Genomic DNA, 23,104 nt, shown 5'->3' on the forward strand with positions numbered 1-23,104 from the left:
TGTTGGTAGCATTAGAAAAAGGGCCTCAATACTCCATTCCCAAATGAAACTTAATATCTTCACCGGCTTGGGGTGGGGGGCGCACACAGACCTTTCTCAAAGTCAGTGTTCATTTTGTTCCTACGAAAGTGCAGCTAATCTGTGAAGAAAGGCCTCGTCACCTGCATGGATCCACCTGTTCGACCTGCACCATCTCTCTGGTTTCTACCTTCCCACTGACCTGAGACAATACCGAGGCTGGGCAGGTTCACCTCCTCCGACAGCTCGTGTTACACAGCCGCCCGGGGCAATAGTGGACATGAAAGTGCTGTTAGTGGGGCCGGTTGAACCCAGATAAAGACAGTTACACCCCTTTTCGCTCACAGGGACACATAGACCAGATCATCTTAAACAAGCCATTGAAACAACAGATCTATTTTTAGAATAGATAGTATATAGATCAGTATCACTTTAATAGTTTAACAATAGAAGATCATAGCTCCTGCACTGATTTACAGTTTGCATCGCAAATTAGCTGAGGCCAAAAATTGCCATAATATACAGTATATGATACACTATACGCTTTCTGAGACTCAGGTCACTAAGGCTTCATATCATGTACAGAGTAGTTTGAATCATGATACAAAGGTATAAGGAAAAATAAGACTGGATCCAGGAAACGGCACAGTACTTCCCAGTAAAATGTTTGATGGGTTAAGCATTCACAGCAAAGTTACAACCAAAAGGTGGTGTGAAAAAAGTGAAGTTAAAAGTGTTGTCTCACACTGAGATTTTGAATGAGCAGGCACGTTTTAATCTTTATCAGAATCTATATTTGTCATTATTGAGAGGCTAGTAGGAGGGACACTGATGTTTCCCAGCCCTCAACATTTCAGCAGGTTTTCACTGGACGTGGGAGATCTGACACTCTCAGTAAGTAAAGGCTTGCGATGTGTTTAAGTCTGATGCATCTGTTACCAAACCCACAGCAACAGAGATGCCATTCACATATCTCACACTGAAGCCTCCTGAGTCATTTGCTGCAATTAGGAATGTGGTGAAGACCCCAATGCGACCCCCAGCACTCGCCCACTGACACACACAGTTACAGCAACACACACACACACACACACACACACGCGCACACGCATGCGCACACACACACGCACGGGGCTTTCTAACTTTGACAATGGCCACTTTGTATCATGCTCTGCTGTGTGTTTGTGGCCAAGGCTGGTTCAGACTTCACACCAGAATCAAACTTCAGCAGATATAAAAGTGAGCGAGTGATATAATGGAGCTGTTTTGTATTGCCTGCAGGTTTTTGTTTTTTTCTTAGAGGATAACACACACACTGGATCATATAACTGCTGCTGACGGGAAGAAATGACAGCTTTTCAGGAACCATGAAAATGTTCCTGAAGTCGAGTTTGTGTAAGAATTAATTAAACCTGAAGGATCATAAATGTCCTTGATGGAGATGATAATCTTAATATCAGCAAAACTAGAAAAAGATGACTTTCTGAAATGAAATCACTGTTGGGATCTTTTGATTATTTATTAATCAGCATGGTCACTCAGCAGGTGTTACATGAGTGTGTACATTAATAATTCATATCTTTTTTTCTTGGATGAATAAATCCTGTTCAAATAATTTGTTTTTGAGTCAGACAACACTTCAATAAGTCCTAATATGACTGAACATCCAACCTGTACCAGGCTGTTAGTGACCTACAGCAGCTTGTCTCCTTGTCTGGCTGAATTCAGGAGGTTTATTTGTCCAGCTGACTGACACACTTGCTGTTTATCTTCTTCCACCCAACAAAAATAGCAAAGTAAGTCTCATTAGCATATCGCAGTTGTTGTGCTTGTCTTCTTGCTATTTAAATATGTACTACCCATAAGGTGTATGACAGATCAAAACACTTTCTAATGTTAATCAAAGGAGACAATATGAATTCAACTAAATAAAAAATGCCAAGGGTCGGTCCTGCTCGAATTATCAGTTTTTGACATTTTTTTTTAGCTATTTAAATGTGTAAAGTAAAAAGTCACCTGAATTAAGGGTTTGGTTGAATATATATATATATATATATATATATATATATATATATATATATATATATATACATATATATATATATATATATACACATATATTTGTTAATAGATATTCTGCGGTTGTCTTTTTAAATCTCCAATCCAATCTTTTTTATAATTTTCATCAAATCTTTTTGATCTGTATGCCACAAAATTATTATTTTACTTGTGATTCAACAACAGTGGATGAGGACGTCATATATGGTTGTTTAAGTTGTTGCATGATTTGGTTGTGATTGATGACATGGGTTTTTTTGCATCTTCAGCATGGGGGAACATAGAGGAAGATGCAATTCAATTATATTGTAATGATGATAGATTTGAAATCCATGTCAATTATTTTAGCAATATGACATGAAATGTGTGTGACATGCAACAAGCCTTATTCGAACTGTCGGTGATACAGTTATATGGCATGTGTCTAAACCAGTAAGCTAGAGGGGCACGTCATTGGGCCCATATTTTGAATTATCATCAACTGGATTGTCCATTTTACACAAATTATGTCAACATGAAATATAGATTTAAGGATTACTTTTAGTTATTTATATGAGTTTAAATGGGAATTTGATCTACTGACTCCTGGAATGTAAATTTATTGTGTTAAATCATTTTGTTCATCATGGTTATTGTAGCCTCGTTGTTGTTTGTTTCTTTTTATTTAGCAATTCCTTGTAGTTGTTCCTACTAAGATTTGTATGGCAACTACTAAATGAGTAAATAAAGTTGTAAAAAGTACAAAGGCTAGTCATAAATATACGGAATGCTTCTTTAAAACAACAGGAGGCTACAGCACTTGCTGCACTTGGTGACCGGAGGGGGCGCAGTGGGAGTAGGAGCGGGGAGCCGCAGAAACAACCTGCCGCAGCTTCCAGTCAAAGCTTCATCGGCTGAGGGCTGAGGGCAGAGGAGCAGCGGGCACAGCGGCTCCAAACTTCGGACTACAGGACAACATCTGCACCGCGCTGCAATGCTGCTGCAGGGAGCACACTCGGCTGTCTATGTTGCACTTGTATATTTTCTGGACCCCACTCTGGTGCTCGCCTTCAACCTGGACACCAGTCATGTCATCAGGAGGGACGGAGAGCCGGACAGCCTGTTCGGATTTTCTCTTGCCACGCACCGGCAGCTGAACCCGGATAAAAGAATGTGAGTGATGTCTGCTTTCATCCGCCTGAGATTGTTTTGTGAAAGTGCAGCCGCGCTATGAGAATCACCAGATTTCAATAGCCTACTTGAGAAATATTATGACTTCTCTTTATTAAAAGTTATCTTGATTGACTTAGCTGTAGTTTTAAGGGGCCACATATAAATTTAAACAGGATTTTGCCTATGGAATTTCAGGAAAGTCGGATTTCAGGAATCGTGGCCTCCTATAAAAAAGGACATGTTTAAAAAACCCTTTAAAAAAGAGATTGACCATCTCCATGTGATGCCTTGAATGTGAAATGGAAAGCAGCCTGAGGACAACAAGTGAATAAACAATGGTTACAACTATCATGCAAATGCATCTGGAGCACTGAGAGGGCGAATCATTGATTTTTAAACTATTTTATATTCCCTTCTTTTTTCCTCAAAGAAGGGTTTTACATTTAGCTGTTCACCTGCACTTTGATCCTTAATAAATTACTGTTAAAGTTATTTTAATGACTAAGCCTGTGCATTTCCACTCACAGCCACACACACAGTTTGACCTGCTAAGTTTAGTTTGTGAACAGTATGGAGAAGGTGTGTGAGGAAGCTTCTTAGTTGACTTCAGTGAGTAGAAATGGCAAATTTACTGATGACACATTTTAGGCAGACATTCTCATGTAGACACAAGGAGCCAGTTCAGAGAGGTGAAGCTGTACAATATTTCCTTCATGCAGGATTTGTAAGAATGCGTGGTGATGTTTCAGTGCAAACTGTAAACCATTTCCTCTGGGCGGCTCTGAGGGAGCAGAAAAAACGTCAGTAGTGAGCATGATCATCCTGCCACACAAAGTGTAATGTGGGGGGAAAGGGGGGGGGGGGGGAGTAAAGTGAGGGTGAGGGGTGGCATGTCAAAGCCTGCGGTGAAGAAGCATGTAAGCGCTACTATATTCCCTGCAGCAGCATGTTGAGAGGAGGAGAGCAAGGATGAGAACCCTGATAACAAGGCTTGAAGAGAGATCTGCCAGAGATCACATAGATTAGCCTTAACCTGTGGAATTTTATCAAACTGGTGTTTTGACTCCTTGTAAGGTTCGTACTAGCCACTCAAGACTGGAAGCTGTCTTTCAAATATAGTTATTTTACAGCCAAAATTTCTGCATCTTAAAATGTGTCATTTTAACTTTACATCTGTCAGACCTGACAAGTGTAGAAAGAGTGAAAAGTCATGAAACTGAATGTAGTATCTGTTGGGCAAACAGAGGCTCGAAATGTAACACTGGCCTGATAGTTGGTTTTCAGCCAATAAAAGTCAAAGGAGAGTGAAGATCTGCCTCGCTTACATGAGTCCTAGTTTTGGCAAACATGAACAAAATTCTGCTAACGCGTCACTTCTTGTGAACAGACTCAAACTGTGTTAAAGTTGGCACGTAAAAATGTATCAGTGATTGAAAGCACCAGATATTACAGACCTAACAATTATAGCTGCAACAAATGATTACTTTTACTATTGACTATTCTGATGATTATTTTCTTAATTCATTTCAGTTTTTTCCTATAAGATATAAACAAATAGTAAAAAAATGTGCATCACAAGTTCCTAAAGCCCAAGCTGATGTCATCTAATTGCTTGGTTTGTTAAACCAGCAGTTTAAATGTGAAAATATTCAGTTTACAAATCACATAAAAGCAACAAATCTTCACCTTTTAGAAGGATAAATTAAAGAATGATCTGAGAATGATGAATTCTATTCATAATTTTCTGACTAATCAATTAATTATCCAATTGTCTGATTGGAGCTTTTAACCAATTAATGGAAAATAGATTGTTCACCTTGTTTGTCTGTCACATCTGGGTTGAAAGTATATTGAAACTGAGTTGCTGTACTGAAACGCTCTGCACTGCTTATTATTGTGGTTAAGGAAAGTATGAAATAAACAGCAGCCCCCTCAGTGAGGCCATGATCTCTGTTCTAAATCCTCATGTGACCCTGAGCTAATCAGCCAGACGGGTCAAGTGAGAGCTCAGTCGGGAACCAACGTATGCAACAAAACAGCCCTTTACTTAAAGCTGTGGGGCACACTGGCCTGTTTGACACACTGAGCTCATGAAACCACAAGTCAGCAATGTGTTACGCATGCTGCATCTGTCTCTTTTGTTCTCGTACAGACACGTGTTTGATGATGATGATGATGATGATCACCGGCAGCTGTAAATCTCCACTGGCCATCAACTTCATTAATCTGATCATAATAAATTATATGTGAAGAGATTTTCATCCTTTCTGCATCTCAGAGCTAAAAACCAAATCTCTCCACTTTACTGCAATAAAAAACTTCTGATGATTCAAGTATCGCGATATTAATATTGCTTAATATTGCTTCATCCATGTTGTTCCTCTATTGGTTTCATTGAAAGCATTGTGTATCAGGTCTTCCTTCTGTTGAGTGGAGGAAACAAGAGATCCGTGTTTCACCACTGGACATAATGTGCAATATTGGAAAAGAGGCAACTGTTGAGGGTTGATGATGCGGGTAAAAAATTCTCTCAGTGAAACCAGAGAAAAAGGCCATTCGACTGGACATGCAAGACCATCTGTGCACATGTAACCTGATAGATGAAGTTTGGCTTGTTTGAGAAGATTATGTGGCTTAGAACGGTTAATAAACACAATTAAAACAAGATAATTTGAGACTATGTAAAAGTTTTTTAAAACTCTACCCTCTACTTAAAGTTCATCTGTACTGATCAGAATATTCATGCCTTCTTCTGTGATGTGCAACTAATCAATCACAGGTCAGCACCAATCAGAGTGTACGCACCTGGCTGTGTGTGGTCTTTCATAGACTACTTTTGGGGACAAATTTCAGACTTAGTACCAGTTATCTGGGGTCGGCTTGTCCATTTGGGGACAAAAGCTATGAGAAAGCTGATCTTTGGGTCAGTGGCTAAGGTTAGGGTTACACAAGTAGTGGTGGTAGTTTGTGTAAGTCTCCAGGAAATGAATTTAAGTTCCCAAAAGTGACTATGGTCTGATATATGTGTGTGTGTGTGTGTGTGTGTGTGTGTGTGTGTGTGTGTGTGTGTGTGTAAACTGAAACAGTTAGAACAGCTGCAGTAGTCCGTGTGGCTTTAAGTGCACAGCTGTGCGGGCACTGCAGCACATCTGTTAACAAAGACCAGTGAGATCACTGTGTAAACCCACACCAGTCACTATGCATTCCCATTTACACTGCAGTGAAAGACATGTTGCATGATGGGATGTGGTTTCACGTTGGCTCTGTGGTGTTTAATTGGCTGTACCAGGTGACTGTCCTGGGAAGTAAATATGGATTGCCTCTTTACTCAGTTTGGTTAGGACTTATTTCATAAAGTCACATCTAAAAGGGGAATATTTGATGTATATTAGCCTCTCAAGCACACATTGTATCCATTTCTTCTGCAGAAAACAACACAAAATACTGAAATGCATTCTTTTTCTTAACTGAAAAGCCAGTTCATGTGTCTGCTAGAGTGGTGTGTAAATGTCAATGTTACCCCTCAGTTACTTGCTAAATTCTACAACTGGCACTTTCCTGAGTAGTCCCACTGTTAAGTAGGAGGCGTTTCTTTCTTTATCTCTTTACAAATGTGGGGTTTTCCTGCATGTGGCCTTTTGGATTTAGGTGGTCCTGCATTGATTGTAAATCTAAACAGCAGGGAGGAGCTATTAGTACTGAAAAATACATTAAAGTAGCAGAGTAAAGTCCTTTGAATGACTTCTGAGACAAATATTTAATCTGTAGTCTCATAATTGACTACTGCATTCTTTCTCTCATTGCATTTTCATTGTGTAAGTGCTACTTATTTGTTTTTAATTAAATTTAAAACTGTCGACAGTCTCTGTTTGTGGGAACAAATTAATGGGACACCTGTGAAAACCAATGCAATCCTAAATAGTGGGTTGGTTTTATACTGGTCATTCCTGAGGCTGTACAGTAGATTGCAACACAATTGTGTCAGATTGCAGTATATTACAATGTTTATCAAAAAACAACTGAATGTCTCTCCACTGCACTGCCATCCTCATTGTCACCTTCGTATTACACAGGAAATATGTTTAGTTGGTATTCAGCTTAGCATTCAGTATCAGCTGATATGACATGTGTTAGGCTAAACTACTGTATCTCAGGAGCTGAAATGTCAAATTGTAGCATCCCTGTAAAGGCTTTTGTTTGAGCTGAGGGTTTGCAGTTTGGTCATCAGTCTTACATCAGACCTCCTCAGGAGAGTCCTTGTTTAACAATGAAGAGGCACAGGGCTGCACAGATCAATGGGTGAATTGCAGAGGCAACAACAGGAGCATGAGGAGAAGAAAAGGGTGGAGAGGATTTCCTCTCTTGAGAAAATTCCTACACTGTAAGCAGTGTTGGGCCATTTCCACATTATACTGTAGCTTCCTTATGTCTCTATTCTAAAACAATGGATCTTATTTTTCTAGTTTTGGCACATATACTTTACCATGATAAAAATAATAAATTGACATCTCATTATCACTCCATTATTCTTACACACTTAACTTAGTCTTGCACTTTTTTAGGTATTTTCTTTGGGGCAAAAATGTATTTGGCACTATTCAATCATTAGTGATTGGCGTAGCTATTAGTGTGGAGTCAGTCATTATAATCCTGATTTCAATAAATGTATGGTTAAACCTACGATTACAAAGTCTTAAATCAATACTCTAGTCTTCATAAGCAAATTGCAGGTCAGTTGTGCAAGGTGTCTGAATGCTTTCATTTCAGTGCTGTTTAAGTTGTTTGCAGCTATATAGGGCTGTTACTGTCATTTAGTTTTTATCTGTCTGGAGACCAACTCTTGAATGTTTTTGCCTTCAAGTCCTGAGTCAAATCAGATAAAGTTAGAAAGTCGCACAGTACTTGCGTCCGTTTCTGTAACTTAAAGGTGTTTCGGCTGCAGAGCACACAATACTGCTCGATTGGCTTCTGGGGCAAATTGGCAGCAAGGCTGACTGGCCGTGCGGTATCAAGCTGTGGTCTACAACCAAATCATACTAAATAATTATCAGAATACTTTACTTGTCAGTGTCTTTGCTGAGACACAGGTTGCAGTGATTTCACTCGTCCATGAGGCATAATACCCCAATCCATCAGGATTTAAACATCACCCAGTTTTGTGACTCAAAACTCTAAAACTATGAAATGAGTTATGAACTACTTACACTATCTTCTCGCTTTTTCACAAAATGTGGTCTGACAGTCAAGCGGTGGCACTGACAGGATATCTTGGTTTGGTCTCTGGAGGAAACAAGTCATGCAAGATAGGTTGCAAACACTGACAGTGTGTAAAAGGTGACCGACACCTCTGCGTTTCAGACATGTGAAGAATAGTGCATGAATTTAAAAGTACAGCAAGGTAAAAATGTGTTAGTGTAAATTTAGTTGCAGGTGATTTAAGCCACATCAGGTCTCCAGTCCCATATTTTAATGTTGTACCTAGTCTTGTTTAAACTGTATATGCTGCTGACAAACCACTCTGTAGTTTCTGAGTCTCTAATACTGAGATGAAATTGATTGAAAATGTAAATATAAAGCAGATTTTTGTTGTTGAATTACTGCTAAATAGAACTGCATGTGATCAACACAAACAAGTATGTTAACAGTCTTGCAAACACAACTATACCTGCACTAACCAAATTAAATTGTCCTTGATACAGGCATGATGCTGTTGTTCATGCTTTCCTCTGCTAATGCTCTGCCACGGTTCTGAAACTTCTTAGCTTGTGAACCCTTAAAATAAAACTGTGTCTACTTGCAAAATCTGGTTTCACGTTTCAGATATCTGTGAATTACACTAGCTAAAGAATCAAAGAAAATATCAGACCATGTCATTTGAATAATTGGTTCAAAAGTTCAAAGAGATCAAACTACTAACACTGACCAGTATTTCTCCAAAAAGAAGAAAAGTAAAAAGAATGGAAAACAAATGTATTTAACAGAACTTTTCCTCTTCTTTTTTAGCCCCTCAGATTTACCTTGTAAGCTGCAGACAGCTCCAGTCTGTTCAATACCACATGGACACTGACTTTACACAGAAAGGAAATGAAAAAGCAATAAATAATGATTTACATTATCACTTGTTTACTTTCTTTTTTGAGTCCTAAGGAGCCAGAGACCAGAGGTCTGGTGTCAAGTCATTAATTAATTCAAAGTCAAATCACATTATTTCTTCTCAAAGTCCAAATTCACAAATATTGTCATTGTTCACATAAAATCATGACTTGCGAGACATCTGTGGCTTTTTTAAAATGTCTGGTTCACATGCGTCTTAAAGTTGAAGGGTAAAAGAAAAGCTGAGAAACCTCTTTCATCAGATGAGTGTTGCTATTTATCACCTAAAACATATTCTTCCTTTAATAAGCTCTGTGAGAAAGTGGGTTTTTGAGGAGAAGAGCTGTGGTTATTGAGCTGAGATGGGGCAGAATAAATACATTATTGAACCCGCTCCAAACTAGATTTTCTGCCTACTAATCCCATTTGATGTCTTATCACCAAATACAGAAGCTCTTTGAGAAACTTAACAAATTAAGCTTTTCACAGGCTGAACAGCTTTGTTTGTCATGTTAATAATATTCAATAGTATTACTTAAAGAGCCAATTACTTCGATAATGTTAGTTAGAAGTAGTAGCTTGAAATGTAGTATTAAAAGCAATGGATAAATCAGCGAGCCTGTCCTTCCAAGAAAAATGCCACTGTAGGTCATAACTTCAGTCGCCAAAAACGACCTAGTTACGCTTGAGTGGCAGAAGCTAAAAAGCGGACTGAGCTGCAGGAAACCACTGTTCATTTCAAGTGTAAACCAGTTTGCTTCCTGTTTCCAAGACATGAATGTGTTTGGCACAACAAAACCCCCCCAAAAACTAACATGGTGTTGACTGTTGCCATGACAACAAAGCCTAAAGCCATGTTTAAACCGTGTTAACCCAAACTATAATCTTTCCTTGACTTTAACCAAGTGTTTTTGTGCCTAAACCTAAAAAGACATTAACCACAGTGTTATCACATCATAAAACACAATTCATTATTTTTTAACATTGATTTGTAACGGTTTTGGAAAGCGGCACATTACTTTGTTTTTTCACTTTGACAATCCCATGAAGAAAAGAAAACGTGGAACCAAATGTTTTGCCAACACTGGCTACAATATCAGTATTACAAGAAAATGTTTTTGTCAGTTTTCTCGACAGCATCCTTGCTGTTGCTAGTTTGATTATATTGTTTTTTTCCCTCCTTTATTCTTCAGACTGCTGATTGGTGCCCCCAGAGCCCGAGCTTTGGGAAATCAGGCCGCCAACATCACAGGAGGCCTTTATAAATGTGAAATCACCAAGTCCAAAGATTGTGAGCGCATTGAATTTGATATTGAAGGTGAGAAATTATATCAGTGTATCAATCAATCAATTAAATATACATTTTTTTCAGGTTCATATTTGAATTTTTTTTTTGCCATGTCAGTATTCTGTAACATAAATTTCTTTATCTGGTAAAAAAAAAATCTAAGTACAAAGTTTGACTTAATTAGCCTTATACAGCTTTATAATATTGCCTGTAGCAAATTGACTGTTGTGATCCAAATTATTTGTTCCCAAAGGTCAAGGAATAATATCTCTGTTTATGTCATTTTCTTGCTTAATTTTGAAAGAGGACATAAGCGTTGAGAACAAAGAGAATCAGTGGATGGGGGTGACTGTCCAGAGTCAGGGTCCCGGGGGAAAGATTGTGGTAAGTCAAACTGAGCCAATTCCCAGTGGCCATTAGTCTTGGTGTTTCCTTATCTGTCACCATCATACGAACTTCAACATATTTTCTGTTATTTCAGACATGTGCTCACCGCTATCAGAGGCGTTTGTTTGTGAACACGGCCCAGGAGTCCCATGACATCACAGGGCGCTGCTATGTCCTGAGTCAGGACTTGACCATTGACTCGGCCTCAGATGAAGATGGCGGGAACTGGAAATTCTGCGAGGGCAGAGCCAGGAGCCACGAGAGGTTTGGATCCTGCCAGCAGGGTGTGGCTGCCACCTTCACAAAGGACTACCATTATGTGGTGTTTGGAGCACCAGGAGCTTACAACTGGAAAGGTTTTTCTAACTAACAGTTACTAATTAATGATAAGTGATGTAAATACTGTGTGAACAATTCTTTTAAACAAGCAATGTGATCATTTGTACTCCATTTGGTCTGTGGTTTATTGTTTTGTTTGTTTTTTCATCTTAAAATAAACATTTATAACGCAGGTGTTGTGCGAGTGGAACAAAAGAACACCACTTTGCTGGAGATGGGAGTGTATGATGACGGCCCTTATGAAGTTGGAGATGAAAATATCTTGAACCCTGAGCTTGTGCCCGTACCTGCCAACAGCTACCTCGGTAAGAGTCTATCCACAAGATGGATATACGTTATGTCGCTATTTTTATGTGTTTGCCTGTATCCTGTTAGTTCAATAATATGTTGTAATTACTTCCTCTGTAGGACATTATTGTCGTGAGTCGTGATTTACTGTTTGGATATATTTTCATGCTTACCTTGAGATTAAAAATCTGTTGTTCATTCTGTAGGCTTTATTTGTGTTCACAGTAACTAGTAAACATGGCATTACTTTTAGTTAGTCTTTTCTTTTTGCCTTTTCATCTTTTGTTTTAAACAAAGACACCTGTTAAAAGCATTTCCATCCACCACAGAGATCCATGTTCAGATTCCAGCAGCAGAAACCACATCAGTGTGTATTCCAGTAAACCATTGGTTCCCAAACTGGGTGTCACGCATGACCATGGAGAAAAGTGTAGTGAAACTAAAGTTGAATATACTTTTTCACAGCAGACAGTTTAACTTGTCAAACACAGGTGTAACTAATATCATGAATTGCGGCATTTGCAATATTTGCTGTAACTATCACATCACAATCAGTCATTATCGTTATTAGATCCTTTCGTGCTTTTACTGTTGAAGTCAAAACATCTGCTGTGAAAAAGGTCTTTCGATCTGATTGATTTGGGAACAATAAGACTCAGCTTTTCAAGAATGATTTAGAAAGCAAAATGACATGTGAAAGTACAAGATTGGCAGTGATGCTAATCAAGCAAATCTGTCAAAATATGAAAAAGCTTATCTTTGTCTCGGGTTCACTGTCAGTATAGCAGAAGAGCTTTGTGTCTTTTTGGAAGTTTAACTTGCATTTTTTATGTTCACGACAGTAACAAATGAGAAACAGGTACGTTCCATCATGTTCTTGATAATATTAATTTAGTAAAATTCAGCTTGGATTCTTTTGGAACAAAAAGTATTGCTACCAGATGGCAAAAGAATGCAATAAATATAAATTGGAAAGGGTGTGCATTTTTTTTCATCCTCTGGAAAAACGCATGAAAGAAAAAGTGTGGGAACAATTTAGAGAGATTACGTCTTTGCTGCACTAGCGACTCCTACAGGTTGATCAGGGTACCAGATGGGAAAATATTGTGAGTCTCTGCAAGTGTCAAGCTGAGTCACTGAAATTCTTTACTGGCAGGTAAAATAAAGTGGCTGTGGACTCTGTTTCTATCGTAGGAGATACTTGGATGCCTTCAGTACATCCTCCAAAAACCCATCAGTGGAAGTTAGCAATGATCACCGGGGATTTGGGTGAAAAAGCTGTAAAAAAAAAAAAAACCTTTAGATTTATGTAAGACAATCATGTCATACAACATCTGTCACACTTCAGGATTCTCCCTCGATTCGGGACACAGCATCACAAGGAGCCATGGCCTAACGGTGGTGGCTGGAGCTCCCAGAGCCAATCACAGTGGAGCTGTGATCCTGTTGAAGAAGGCGGGCGAAGCCTCCTCCAAACTCTCCGTGGAGCACATTCTTCAGGGGCCGGGACTGGCATCGTCTTTCGGATATGACGTGGCTGTAGTTGACCTGAATGGGGATGGGTACATTTCTCACTGCCTTTATTCTGCACTAGCAGACAGTTAATTTGTAAAAAAAAAAAGAAGAAAAAAAAGAAAAGAAAAAGGACCTGACTATCACTTTGCTTTAATTTCTCTTATTTGTTTCTAAAATGACAATGTTTAGCTTTCAGTTAACTAATCTATAAGGTTATATACTGTCACCGATAAATATGTACTTCCTTTGTTTGATTTAGATGGCAAGACATAGTTGTAGGAGCCCCTCAGTTCTACATGAAGGACGGAGATGTTGGAGGGGCGGTTTATGTTTATATCAACAAGGCGGGGAGGTGGGAAAAGATCACTCCTGTCCGTCTCAATGGAACCAAAGACTCGATGTTTGGACTGGCAGTGGAGAGCATTGGAGACATCAATCAAGACTCATATGAAGGTAATTCAGCTGTTGGTTTGTACCTTTTTTCTATGGTTTTTCTATCAGGAGCTGTTACAAGAACTGTTTTCTTTCTCGTTCTCATACAGACATCGCTATTGGAGCTCCCTACGCTGATGACGGGGCAGGAAAAGTCTACATTTATCACGGGTCTGCAAAAGGAATCAACACCAGCCCTGCACAGGTCGGTTTTGTGGAGCTATGTTTAAGAAATTTTACAAGAAACTTTTCAGATGGTCATGACATTGATTGTTGGAGTGGGTTGAAGTGAAAAATTATATGAGTAGATAGGAGAATGGTGTTTTTATTCATGTAGAATAGCCAGTTAGAGAAGCCAGCAGGTAGAGAGGGAGTACACACTTCTACTTTGTGTTTTCTACTCAATTTGTAATGTTTTCACGACTGCATGCACAACTGACCAAATTAATTTCCTCTTTTGGATAATTAAGAATAATGAATTGATTTGAAAAGAAAAAAAACCCTACCTATTATTAATTAAAACACTTCAACATTAATAGACTACAGGCTTATTAAAGTATAGCATATACTAGTTTTCAGATGCTTGCAATTGCACTTTGGCTCCTGATACTTTTACAATGATATTTCTCTAAAAATTAAAATTCTTTCTTAATTAGATCCTTTCAGGAAAAGAGCACAACATCAAAATGTTTGGGTATTCTCTGGCCGGAAACATGGACCTGGACCTCAACTCTTATCCGGATCTGGCTGTAGGGTCCTTGTCAGACACAGCTCTGATCTACAGGTAAATGTTTCCTGACTCATAACAAGTAAATTCAAAACACTTCTGTGTGCTGCAACAGCTTCATTTAATAACCTTTCTTACAGGGCACGGCCGGTCATTCGCATCCGGAGAAATGTCAAAATATCTCCACAGGAAATTGACCTCACAATCAAAACCTGTGGTAAAAGCATTTGGTAGGTGTTCTAATATTCAAACATTTAAAAAGGACTTAATAGTAAAAACTCTCTCTGTTATAATTGATTTAAAAAAACAAAAACATTTCCTATCCACAGCTTAACCGTTGACGCATGCTTCGCCTACAGAGCAAACCATGCATCTTACAACCCAAAAATAAGTACGTGAAAAACAAGTATTTCCCATATGCAAGACTGTCCTGTCATTCTTTCTTATGTGTACTTTTCCTCTACATTTCAGCTATCAGTTATTCAATTGAGGCGGACGGAGATCGCAGGAAACAAGGACTGCCCTCCAGAGTGATGTTCTTGAACAAATCTCGCATGGAAACAGACTACCAGTTTAATGGCACTGTGGACCTCCGTGGCCAAAACCAGGACGTGTGCATCAACATAAAAGCCCAACTGAAGGTTAAAGATACTGATCAGAGTTACATAACATTAACAGGATAATCTACTCACAAAGCAACTTGGGTTAGCCAGCACCTGTTACTGAAAGTTCTACTGAATGCTAGCTAGCAAAATGTCTAAGTGGTAGTAAAACACAAAAGCTATATATTTTTATAGCAATTCATTAGAGTGCTTGTATATCACGTATCAATACATTGTTGGACTTGTAGAAATCTTTTTTATTTCTTGTCACTACAACTCACCAATTACAGTTTCTCTACATGTTTTACATCACAAATTAAAAAAGTCACATTTTTACTACAGTAACTGCAGTGAATGAGATAAAACAATTTGAAGTCACAGACAAAATGTGTAGCTCTACATGCTTGTTGTGGCAGTAAATCCTGCAGAATATTTTGACACTCGTGTGTTTGAGCCACTCTCCTCCTATGACAGGAGCCAATCGAGACATTTTAATAAATAACTTTTTGGGGGAAATATAGTAACTTAGCCAACAAAAGCAGAATATGATGTTATTTATTTCAATAAAATACTGATAATCTCTATCTACACAGAGAAACATTCCTATTGTAAAATAGTAATTATGCTTTACACTACCATGACTGTTTCTAATTTGCACAGGAAAATATTAGGGACAAGATGCGAAGTATTCCTATCGAGGTGTCTGCAGAAATCAGGGATCCTAAACGTCAGAAAGCAAAGAACGGCCTCCCCCCGCTTACGCCCATCTTGGACTCCTCTCAACCAAACAAAGAGGTCATTGAGGTAAACGATCAGGCTGGAAATTTTTCATTTATTATTAAACATAGAAACATATTTAATGACATGATGTTCACAGTGGGTCACGGTTCGTATACGGGTTTGTTGTTATGTGTCATTGTTGCAGGTCAACTTTGTAAAAGAGGGATGTGGAAAAGATCATGTTTGTCGGAGTAACCTGAAGATGGATTACAAATTATTATACAAACCAAACAACCATGGCAAATACTTAGAATTACGCAAGTGAGTTCTAACATTTCAACTCTTCCAAAAAAATGTGGTTCAATGCTATTTTATAATTGCATTAAGGTATAATTACATCTGCATTAAACAACATTATTTAATTGTAAAATTGAATCAAATGACTGTGTACAGCATGTGTCTGCAGTTTGTGTGTCTGCTTGACGTGACAAGTAATAATTGTTGGATAAAATATCTTGAAAAGCCAATATTATTACATGTAAACAACGAACCATGAGCCATAAGTGATGGGTCATGTTTTTGTATCTGCAGAGAGAACAAAATCCCTGTGTTTCATCTGAATTACGAGAGAAAGAACTTGGCTCTGCAGGTGACAGTGAGCAACAGGAATGGAGATGACGCCTATGAAGCAAAGCTGGTGGGCTCGTTCCCAGACTCGCTGTCATATTCTGGAGTCCGCTCACAGCAAACCATGGTAAACCAGCCACAACAGTGACCCCATGTGGGTGTAATGAATGTGTCATAGTGGAGCAAAAAGTAAAGATTGGCCTGATGTGAGAAGATCTCAGCTTCAGCTTGTCAGGCTCAGTCCTACATTGTCAGACTTGGCTGAGTTTTCCTCTATTAAATTGTCTTTTTCCGGCTTGACATCCACTAAATGTAGCTGTGATTTGACAGACTCATCCGTATTTAGGCTCAGCTGTTAAAACATGTTTAGATACAAGTGAAGATAAGATGCCTGTGTTTAAACCAGAATGAGAAATTCAAAATAGTTTCTTTCAGATAGGACGCCAAACTTCTCAAATGTGTGAACAAGCAGCCATACAAGAACTTTGTCTAAATGAAACAATCTGAGATTGTCAAAACTGACATGTCAAAAAATGACTGAGGTTTGATTTTCAGCCATATTTAGCCTGTAATGTAGTATGTTAGCATAGTAATGTTACAATGTTAACATTTGCTCAGTTTTCACATCAGGATACTGGTATCAAGAGAACAAAGTACAGCGTGTTAGCATCTTATCTGTACTGGATGTTAGCATGCTGTGATAGCTTGCACAGTTAAGGCTGTCAGGTATGTTGTCTTTAGTTTTAGATTATCTTATTCAGTTGTGCTGGAAAAGTGACAGATTTTGGAGATTTTGACTTTCTGTTGGATGAGATTGTAGGATTTTGGTCAATAAACATGCTTGCTATCTAATATTGACTGAAATGTTATGATTAATAGTTCAAACACCAACCAGATGTATGTTTTTGTTCAACATGTTGTTTTCCAGAAGGAAAAGCAGATCATCTGTGTTGCCAATCAGAACGGCTCTCAGGCAGACTGTGAGTTGGGGAACCCTTTTAAGAGAGACTCAGAGGTATGGACTCCTCACTCATCACATGCTCATCCTGGCACTTAGTTGTTGTACGTCAAATAAGAGAGATGCTTTTCTTTTTTTCCCCAAAAGACTACATTTTTCATCCACCTGAGCACAGTGGGCATGACTCTGGACACCACAGAGATTGAAATTGACCTGCACCTCCAAACGTAAGTGCAGCTGCTTCATGTTCATCTCTGTGTCTGTTTTCTGCAGCGATAACACTGCCATGTGTAACTGTTTACAAATCGTGCTTATGTCCTGTGTTTCAGTTGGTTAGTATTAATACAGGTCAATGCATTGCACTGCTGTGTTTTTGTCCTTCAGAACCAGTGTACAAGAAAACAATGCCCATGTGAAAGTAAAAGCCAAAGTGATCATTGAATTGCCGTTGTCGGTCATCGGGTAAGTGTGTTGTTGAGGACCATCTTGTGTCAAACAACTTATTGGTTACAGAAACTGTACAGCACCTCCAACAGTGAAATCAAAATGTTTACTTGTCTTCTTCAGGGAAGCCAGCCCTCATTCAGTGTTGTTTGGAGGTGATGTGAAAGGAGAAAGCGCCATGAAGACAGAAGAGGAGATTGGAAGTTTGATCAACTATACATTCAAAGTAGGTTTTTTTTTAAGTAGGCTTTTGAATTTCTGTGTCATATATTTTTTCATATGAAATAGGTAAATCAAAGTGTATTGTTTTTTTATATATCAGATAAACAACCCGTGGAAGACTTTGACGTCATCTGTCGAAGCGTCACTACACATTCACTGGCCCAAGTCGAACAAAAATGGGAAATGGCTTCTGTATCTGGTGAAGGCCACTGTTACAGGAGGAACAGAGGAAATCCCTTGCTCTCCTGGTTTGGAGATCAACCCCCTCAAACTCATAAAGGTAGCGTTTTTAAATCTTAATGCAAAATCAGGATTGTCAGCTAACACAAAAACCTGTGATGGTTAATCCCACTTTGAATTAATGAGAAAAATGTGCTTTCAGGAGTCCTCTGCATCCAGGACAAAACGGGAAATTGGGGAAATAAAAACTGGTGCAAAAAAATTGTCAGGCAAAAAGAACATTTTGGTGAGTTTTGGTTTGGATGTCATGTTTTTATAGAATTATAGTGGTTTACAGATCTCTTTCCCTCTTAGTCGTGTGAGAACGGGCTCAAATGTGTGGTGCTCAAGTGCCCCCTGCAGGGACTTGATGATACAACAGTGAAACTGAGATCTCGTCTGTGGACCTCAACCTTTCTTGAGGTAAAACATTCTGTGTTTCATCAGTGTCTCATCATGTTGCTGAAATCCCACCTCTTGACACATGAGTCTTATCTGAGCGGCTGTTTTTGTCTTCACACAGGATTATGCCTCTCTTTCGTCCCTGGATATAATTGTGAAGGCTTCGCTCGTGCTTCATACTCCGGCTAAAAACATGATCCTGGGAACTCCTGACCCTAATGTAAATATCACAATGACCACACCAAATTATTAACCGTTTAAATCCGAACTCACATTTGATGTTGATTGCAGGTGGTACTGATGGTGTCCCCAGAAAAAGCAGTTGCACAGCATGTAGGAGTTCCCTGGTGGATCATACTGGTGGCTGTTCTCGCAGGCATCTTGATTTTGGTGTTGTTGGTGTATCTGCTCTGGAAGGTGAGTGCAGTAATGTTACATCTTCAGGTTGCCCCTGTTTGGTAAGACACAATAAAAGAGAAGATGCCAGTGTATGAAAATGGGAGATAAAACATGAAATTCATTCATCCCTCTCAGGACACTTTGAAGTTGGAAAAAAGTAATGTGAAAAAGTTTAAATTTGCTGGTTACAGGATAGTGTTTTTTTAAAGGATTTGCTGCTTTTCTCTTTTTCATATTATTGTGATTATTAGGGAAGCAAAGATCCAGCCCTTTTCAGTCCCTATACTGATAGCGACCTGGGATTTGAGTATTGGTTGATACTAAGTACCAATCTGACACCAGTGTTTAATCAATAAGCTGTATGTCTGACTGTGTGGAAGAGACTGTTACCATTCATTTAGGTGTAAGGCAAAGTCAGACTTGCTTTCCTAACTTTGTAAAACGAAATGTAATAAATACATACACATATATAAATATACTGAATTAGTATGTATGAAAATATTGATATCAGATACCAGATTGGCCTATTGGCACGATACCTGATCCAGCTCTTTGAATCAATATCGGACCAATGTCCAATATCAGTATCAGTATTGATGCATCTCTAGTGAAGATCTTGTTGATCAGATAAAATAATACATTTGAAAAGTAGGCTTGGGTGGTATCTATTTTTCACATCTTCCTGACATTTTACCGGTTACACTGTAATATGACGTTATTTGCATTTTTTTTTTAAAACAGGTAAAGACTGAGCTGCTGGTGTAAATATATGTTAGTCAACCACCTAAACCAGACCTGACCCACAAACCAACTGCGCATAAACTACGGTACTAATATGTCCGCTTAGGTAGACGTACAAGGTAAAACTTTAGAGAGAAAACAATGAACACTTGTCTTACCTGTTCATCTGGTACCACAGCAGAAAAAACAGCTGAATAAATATCCAGGACAAAGTTACTAAAGGCCACAAGATGAATATCAACTCAAACAAAGAAACGCAAGTGAGTTTCAGTCACCACAAATATAACAAGACACGAATGACTCGTGTTTGTAGCTAAAGTTTTCAGAGAAGTTTGAAACTTTGAGTCACTTCACTTCCTGCGGGGTCAATGAGCGGAAATGCGGACAGCGCCACTCTGCCATTGAAACCCACACAGTGGTCAGGGGTGGGATTACACGCTGCCTTCATGTACTCCTCGTAAACCCCATGTTTACTCAGTCTATTTTTGACGGTATTGAAAATTATACCTTCGGGATTTTTAAGTATCGTGATATACCGTAATACCGTGATACCACCCAAGCCTATTAAAGACATTTCTTTCTATTAGTTGCAGTTGTACTTTTGAAGTTACATTATATTCTCTATCATACAAAATATGGTCAAGGAAAATATGTAGACCTTTAGAAAAATCTAAAAAGTAGCATAACAGAACAAATGTTTTATTCACAATGCATACTACTGTCTATTGTCCAAAAAACAATTCATTTTAATGCATAACACTTTAACTGTAAGCAAAGAAAGGCTGTAAAATCATTTTAATGTAATGAGCAACTGGATACCTAATCATGAAATGTAATCATTAATGAATACTAATACATTCAAACTTGAACTTTACACTACAGAACCTAATCGATCAGACCTCTGACCTATTGGACTATGTTCCATTGCAAAATTTGAAACAAAGAGAGGAACCTATATTTAGATCAATAGTTATCAAATTAAAATATTATTCAGTCAGTGGTATTTAATAAAATATTTTTTACATTTTAGGAATTTTTCCTTTCTTGTCACGGGTTAGATGAGAAGATAAGAGGGTATTGATTTTCTCGTCTAACTCTTAAATTTCAGCATTAAATATTCAGTTGCTTGTAACAATAAAACTACTCCAACCTTCATTTCCTTCCATGTAAACCTACTATCAAGTGACCATGTTGTATTCAACTGTGTAAAATATCAAAATTTAGAGTTTCAGATGATGCTCACTATTTTGTGAAAAGTAATTTAGAGATACTCGTAATCTTAAACTGGGGTTGATTTTAACAATAGGCCCAGCTTTGGTTTAGGATAGGCTTTAACAATACATTTTTTTGTCAGGTAACATTTGTCCAATATAATGTTTTATGTTGTTTGCTGAAAGAAATCACAGTGACAAACAAATTTAGTCTGTCACTCTTAACAATTCATCACCCTTGCTCCCCCTCAGTGTGGTTTCTTCAAGAGAGCAACAAAAGACCAATACGATGCTGCATATCACAAGGCAGAGATCCATGTTCAGCCCTCTGACAAAGACAAACTCTCTGCTGAGGCCTGATTTATACTCTCTGAACAGGGGTAAAGACTCACTGTCAGCATGTGCAGTGACTAATTAACTCACTAAAACAGCTAAACCTGCAAACTTTGTACTGATAAATTCTATCAGACACATATTGTACTAATGAGATAAAGAAACTGGATATCTGGAAAAATCAACATCACACAGAAACTTACAGGCCCAACTGTATATGTGCCTTCTCCTGTGTAAGAGGAGAAATGTTCTTTCATAAAGTTTCTGGTGTTTGTACAATATGTGTCTCTGAATTTTGCCCAAAAAAATCAAAGCATTTTCATACCAACAGGCTTGATATTAATATTTCTTATAATTGTGTGCTCTGCAGGCGCTTTTGCTGACATCGCTTCTACTGCTTGGCTATTTGATCTATTAAAAGCTGCAAAGCATGCTCAACTTTTTCTGCACATCTCCATTACTCTGTTGTTCACAGCGTGCACACTTATTTACTTACATACTTACTTAACATATTGTTTTTAAAATCCCCCTTTCCCAGTGTGGATTCTTCAAACGCGCCAAGCAAGATGACAAAGTCCCTCGGTACCATGCTGTGCGAATAAGAAAGGAATGTCCTCCGTACACGGATGGAAAAGTCAAGCTGGATACTTCTGAAAAGAAACAGTGGATGACAACTTGGGTTGACAACGAAAGTTATTCATGAATCATTTTTCAGTTCAGATGATTGAACAGGGATAACACGTCTTTTTAAATAGCGTCACAAACCCACTGAACCTTGTTCTTTGTTCGTTTGGTGAACATTAAAATGTATCATGTCATCACAATCATGTCTTTAAAGTTTTACACTGTATAGATTATTAAATGTCTTTTTGTACGTTTTGTATATATTTGAATACTTCTGCACACTGTATATTTATTTTTTTGATAAAACCAGTTTCATGCAACCAAAGAGTTTTTTTCAGTCTTGTCTGCCCTGCAGCAGAACAAGAAAGGGCAAAGTTTGCTACTGATTTGATGGAGGTGTACTGTCTGATGAAAAACTTACAGGAGAGCCTGAAGTCTATGCAAAGGTACAGCTAGCTAAGACTACTATGAATGTAAATCAGTATAAATATTGATGTTTAGTGTTTGACATTTGGGTACATTATCATGAAAAGTGTACAAATGACCACAGCTGACTGAAAATGTCCCTGTGCTGAGAATGAATGAGACCTGTCAGAGAGGCATCTCTGACTGTGGACACACTGTTGACTCCACTCTATTTTTACTATGTCTTTCACTATTGTGGCATCCAGGTAGCATCCACTGTACTGTAGGTCATCACTGAACTGAGGATAACTCTTTTTGTTCCATGTGAGGAATCAAAAGGGAACATTGTAAAGAAAAAAACACCTGAATTGTGACTTTTTAGAGATTCAATTAATAGTGTCTTGTTGAATGATAAATGTAAATTAAAAAATATGCCTAAAAACTGAGTGTTGTTGAACTTCATTGCCATGAGTAAATCCTGAATAAAAGTAGGGCTGTAATGAATGATTATTTTACCAACTATTCATTATTTTAGCTATTTTTTCATTGTTTGATCTAGAAAATGTCAAAAAAGTGAAACACTTTCAGTCAGTACAATCAAAACCAAAAGATATTGTTTACCATCATAAAAACAAGAAAAGTAGCAGATCATCACAACTGAAACTCGAACAAGAAATGTGAGGTTGCTAAAAAAAATAAAAAGACAAGATTAATTATCAAAATGTATTTACTGTTGTTCAAATAATTAGCTGTTTCAGCTCTATGTTAAAAATTAAGAAAAAATGTTTTTAAATTGATTCTATCTGCATGTATCTCCTTTATAACAAAGACAGATAATTGAATATTAAGCTTGAATATAAAATAAGTGACTGCCTTTGAGTAAAACGATGCCATGGAAAT

At 38.1% G+C, this 23,104-nt stretch overlaps 1 protein-coding gene across 1 annotated transcript; it reads left to right on the forward strand.

The window, feature by feature from the left end:
* Positions 1–3,049: 3,049 nt before the first annotated feature.
* Positions 3,050–22,620, forward strand: itga6a (integrin, alpha 6a). Its single transcript, XM_062432051.1, has 26 exons — positions 3,050–3,228; positions 10,515–10,639; positions 10,914–10,993; positions 11,091–11,352; positions 11,509–11,640; positions 12,972–13,185; positions 13,398–13,591; positions 13,681–13,775; positions 14,227–14,354; positions 14,438–14,527; positions 14,627–14,688; positions 14,769–14,938; positions 15,560–15,703; positions 15,825–15,940; positions 16,211–16,373; positions 17,175–17,261; positions 17,352–17,431; positions 17,589–17,666; positions 17,772–17,874; positions 17,971–18,150; positions 18,253–18,336; positions 18,405–18,512; positions 18,613–18,711; positions 18,783–18,908; positions 21,095–21,222; positions 21,714–22,620. The coding sequence occupies exons 1-25, from the start codon at positions 3,050–3,052 to the stop codon at positions 21,200–21,202; spliced, it is 3,207 nt and encodes a 1,068-aa protein (XP_062288035.1). The 3' UTR covers positions 21,203–21,222; positions 21,714–22,620.
* The last annotated feature ends 484 nt before the right edge of the window (positions 22,621–23,104 follow it).

Source organism: Scomber scombrus, chromosome 13, assembly GCF_963691925.1.
Source record: "Scomber scombrus chromosome 13, fScoSco1.1, whole genome shotgun sequence".
NCBI lineage: Eukaryota > Metazoa > Chordata > Actinopteri > Scombriformes > Scombridae > Scomber > Scomber scombrus.

What these genes read in the sequence shown, in the direction of transcription:
- itga6a (XM_062432051.1), top strand. Translation starts at nt 3,050, where the DNA reads ATGCTGCTGCAGGGAGCACACTCGGCTGTCTATGTTGCACTTGTATAT. An exon ending in GTTGACCTGAATGGGGATGG is followed by an intron (nt 13,186 to 13,397) that starts GTACATTTCTCA and finishes TGTTTGATTTAG; the next exon opens with ATGGCAAGACATAGTTGTAG. An exon ending in GACACAGCTCTGATCTACAG is followed by an intron (nt 14,355 to 14,437) that starts GTAAATGTTTCC and finishes CCTTTCTTACAG; the next exon opens with GGCACGGCCGGTCATTCGCA.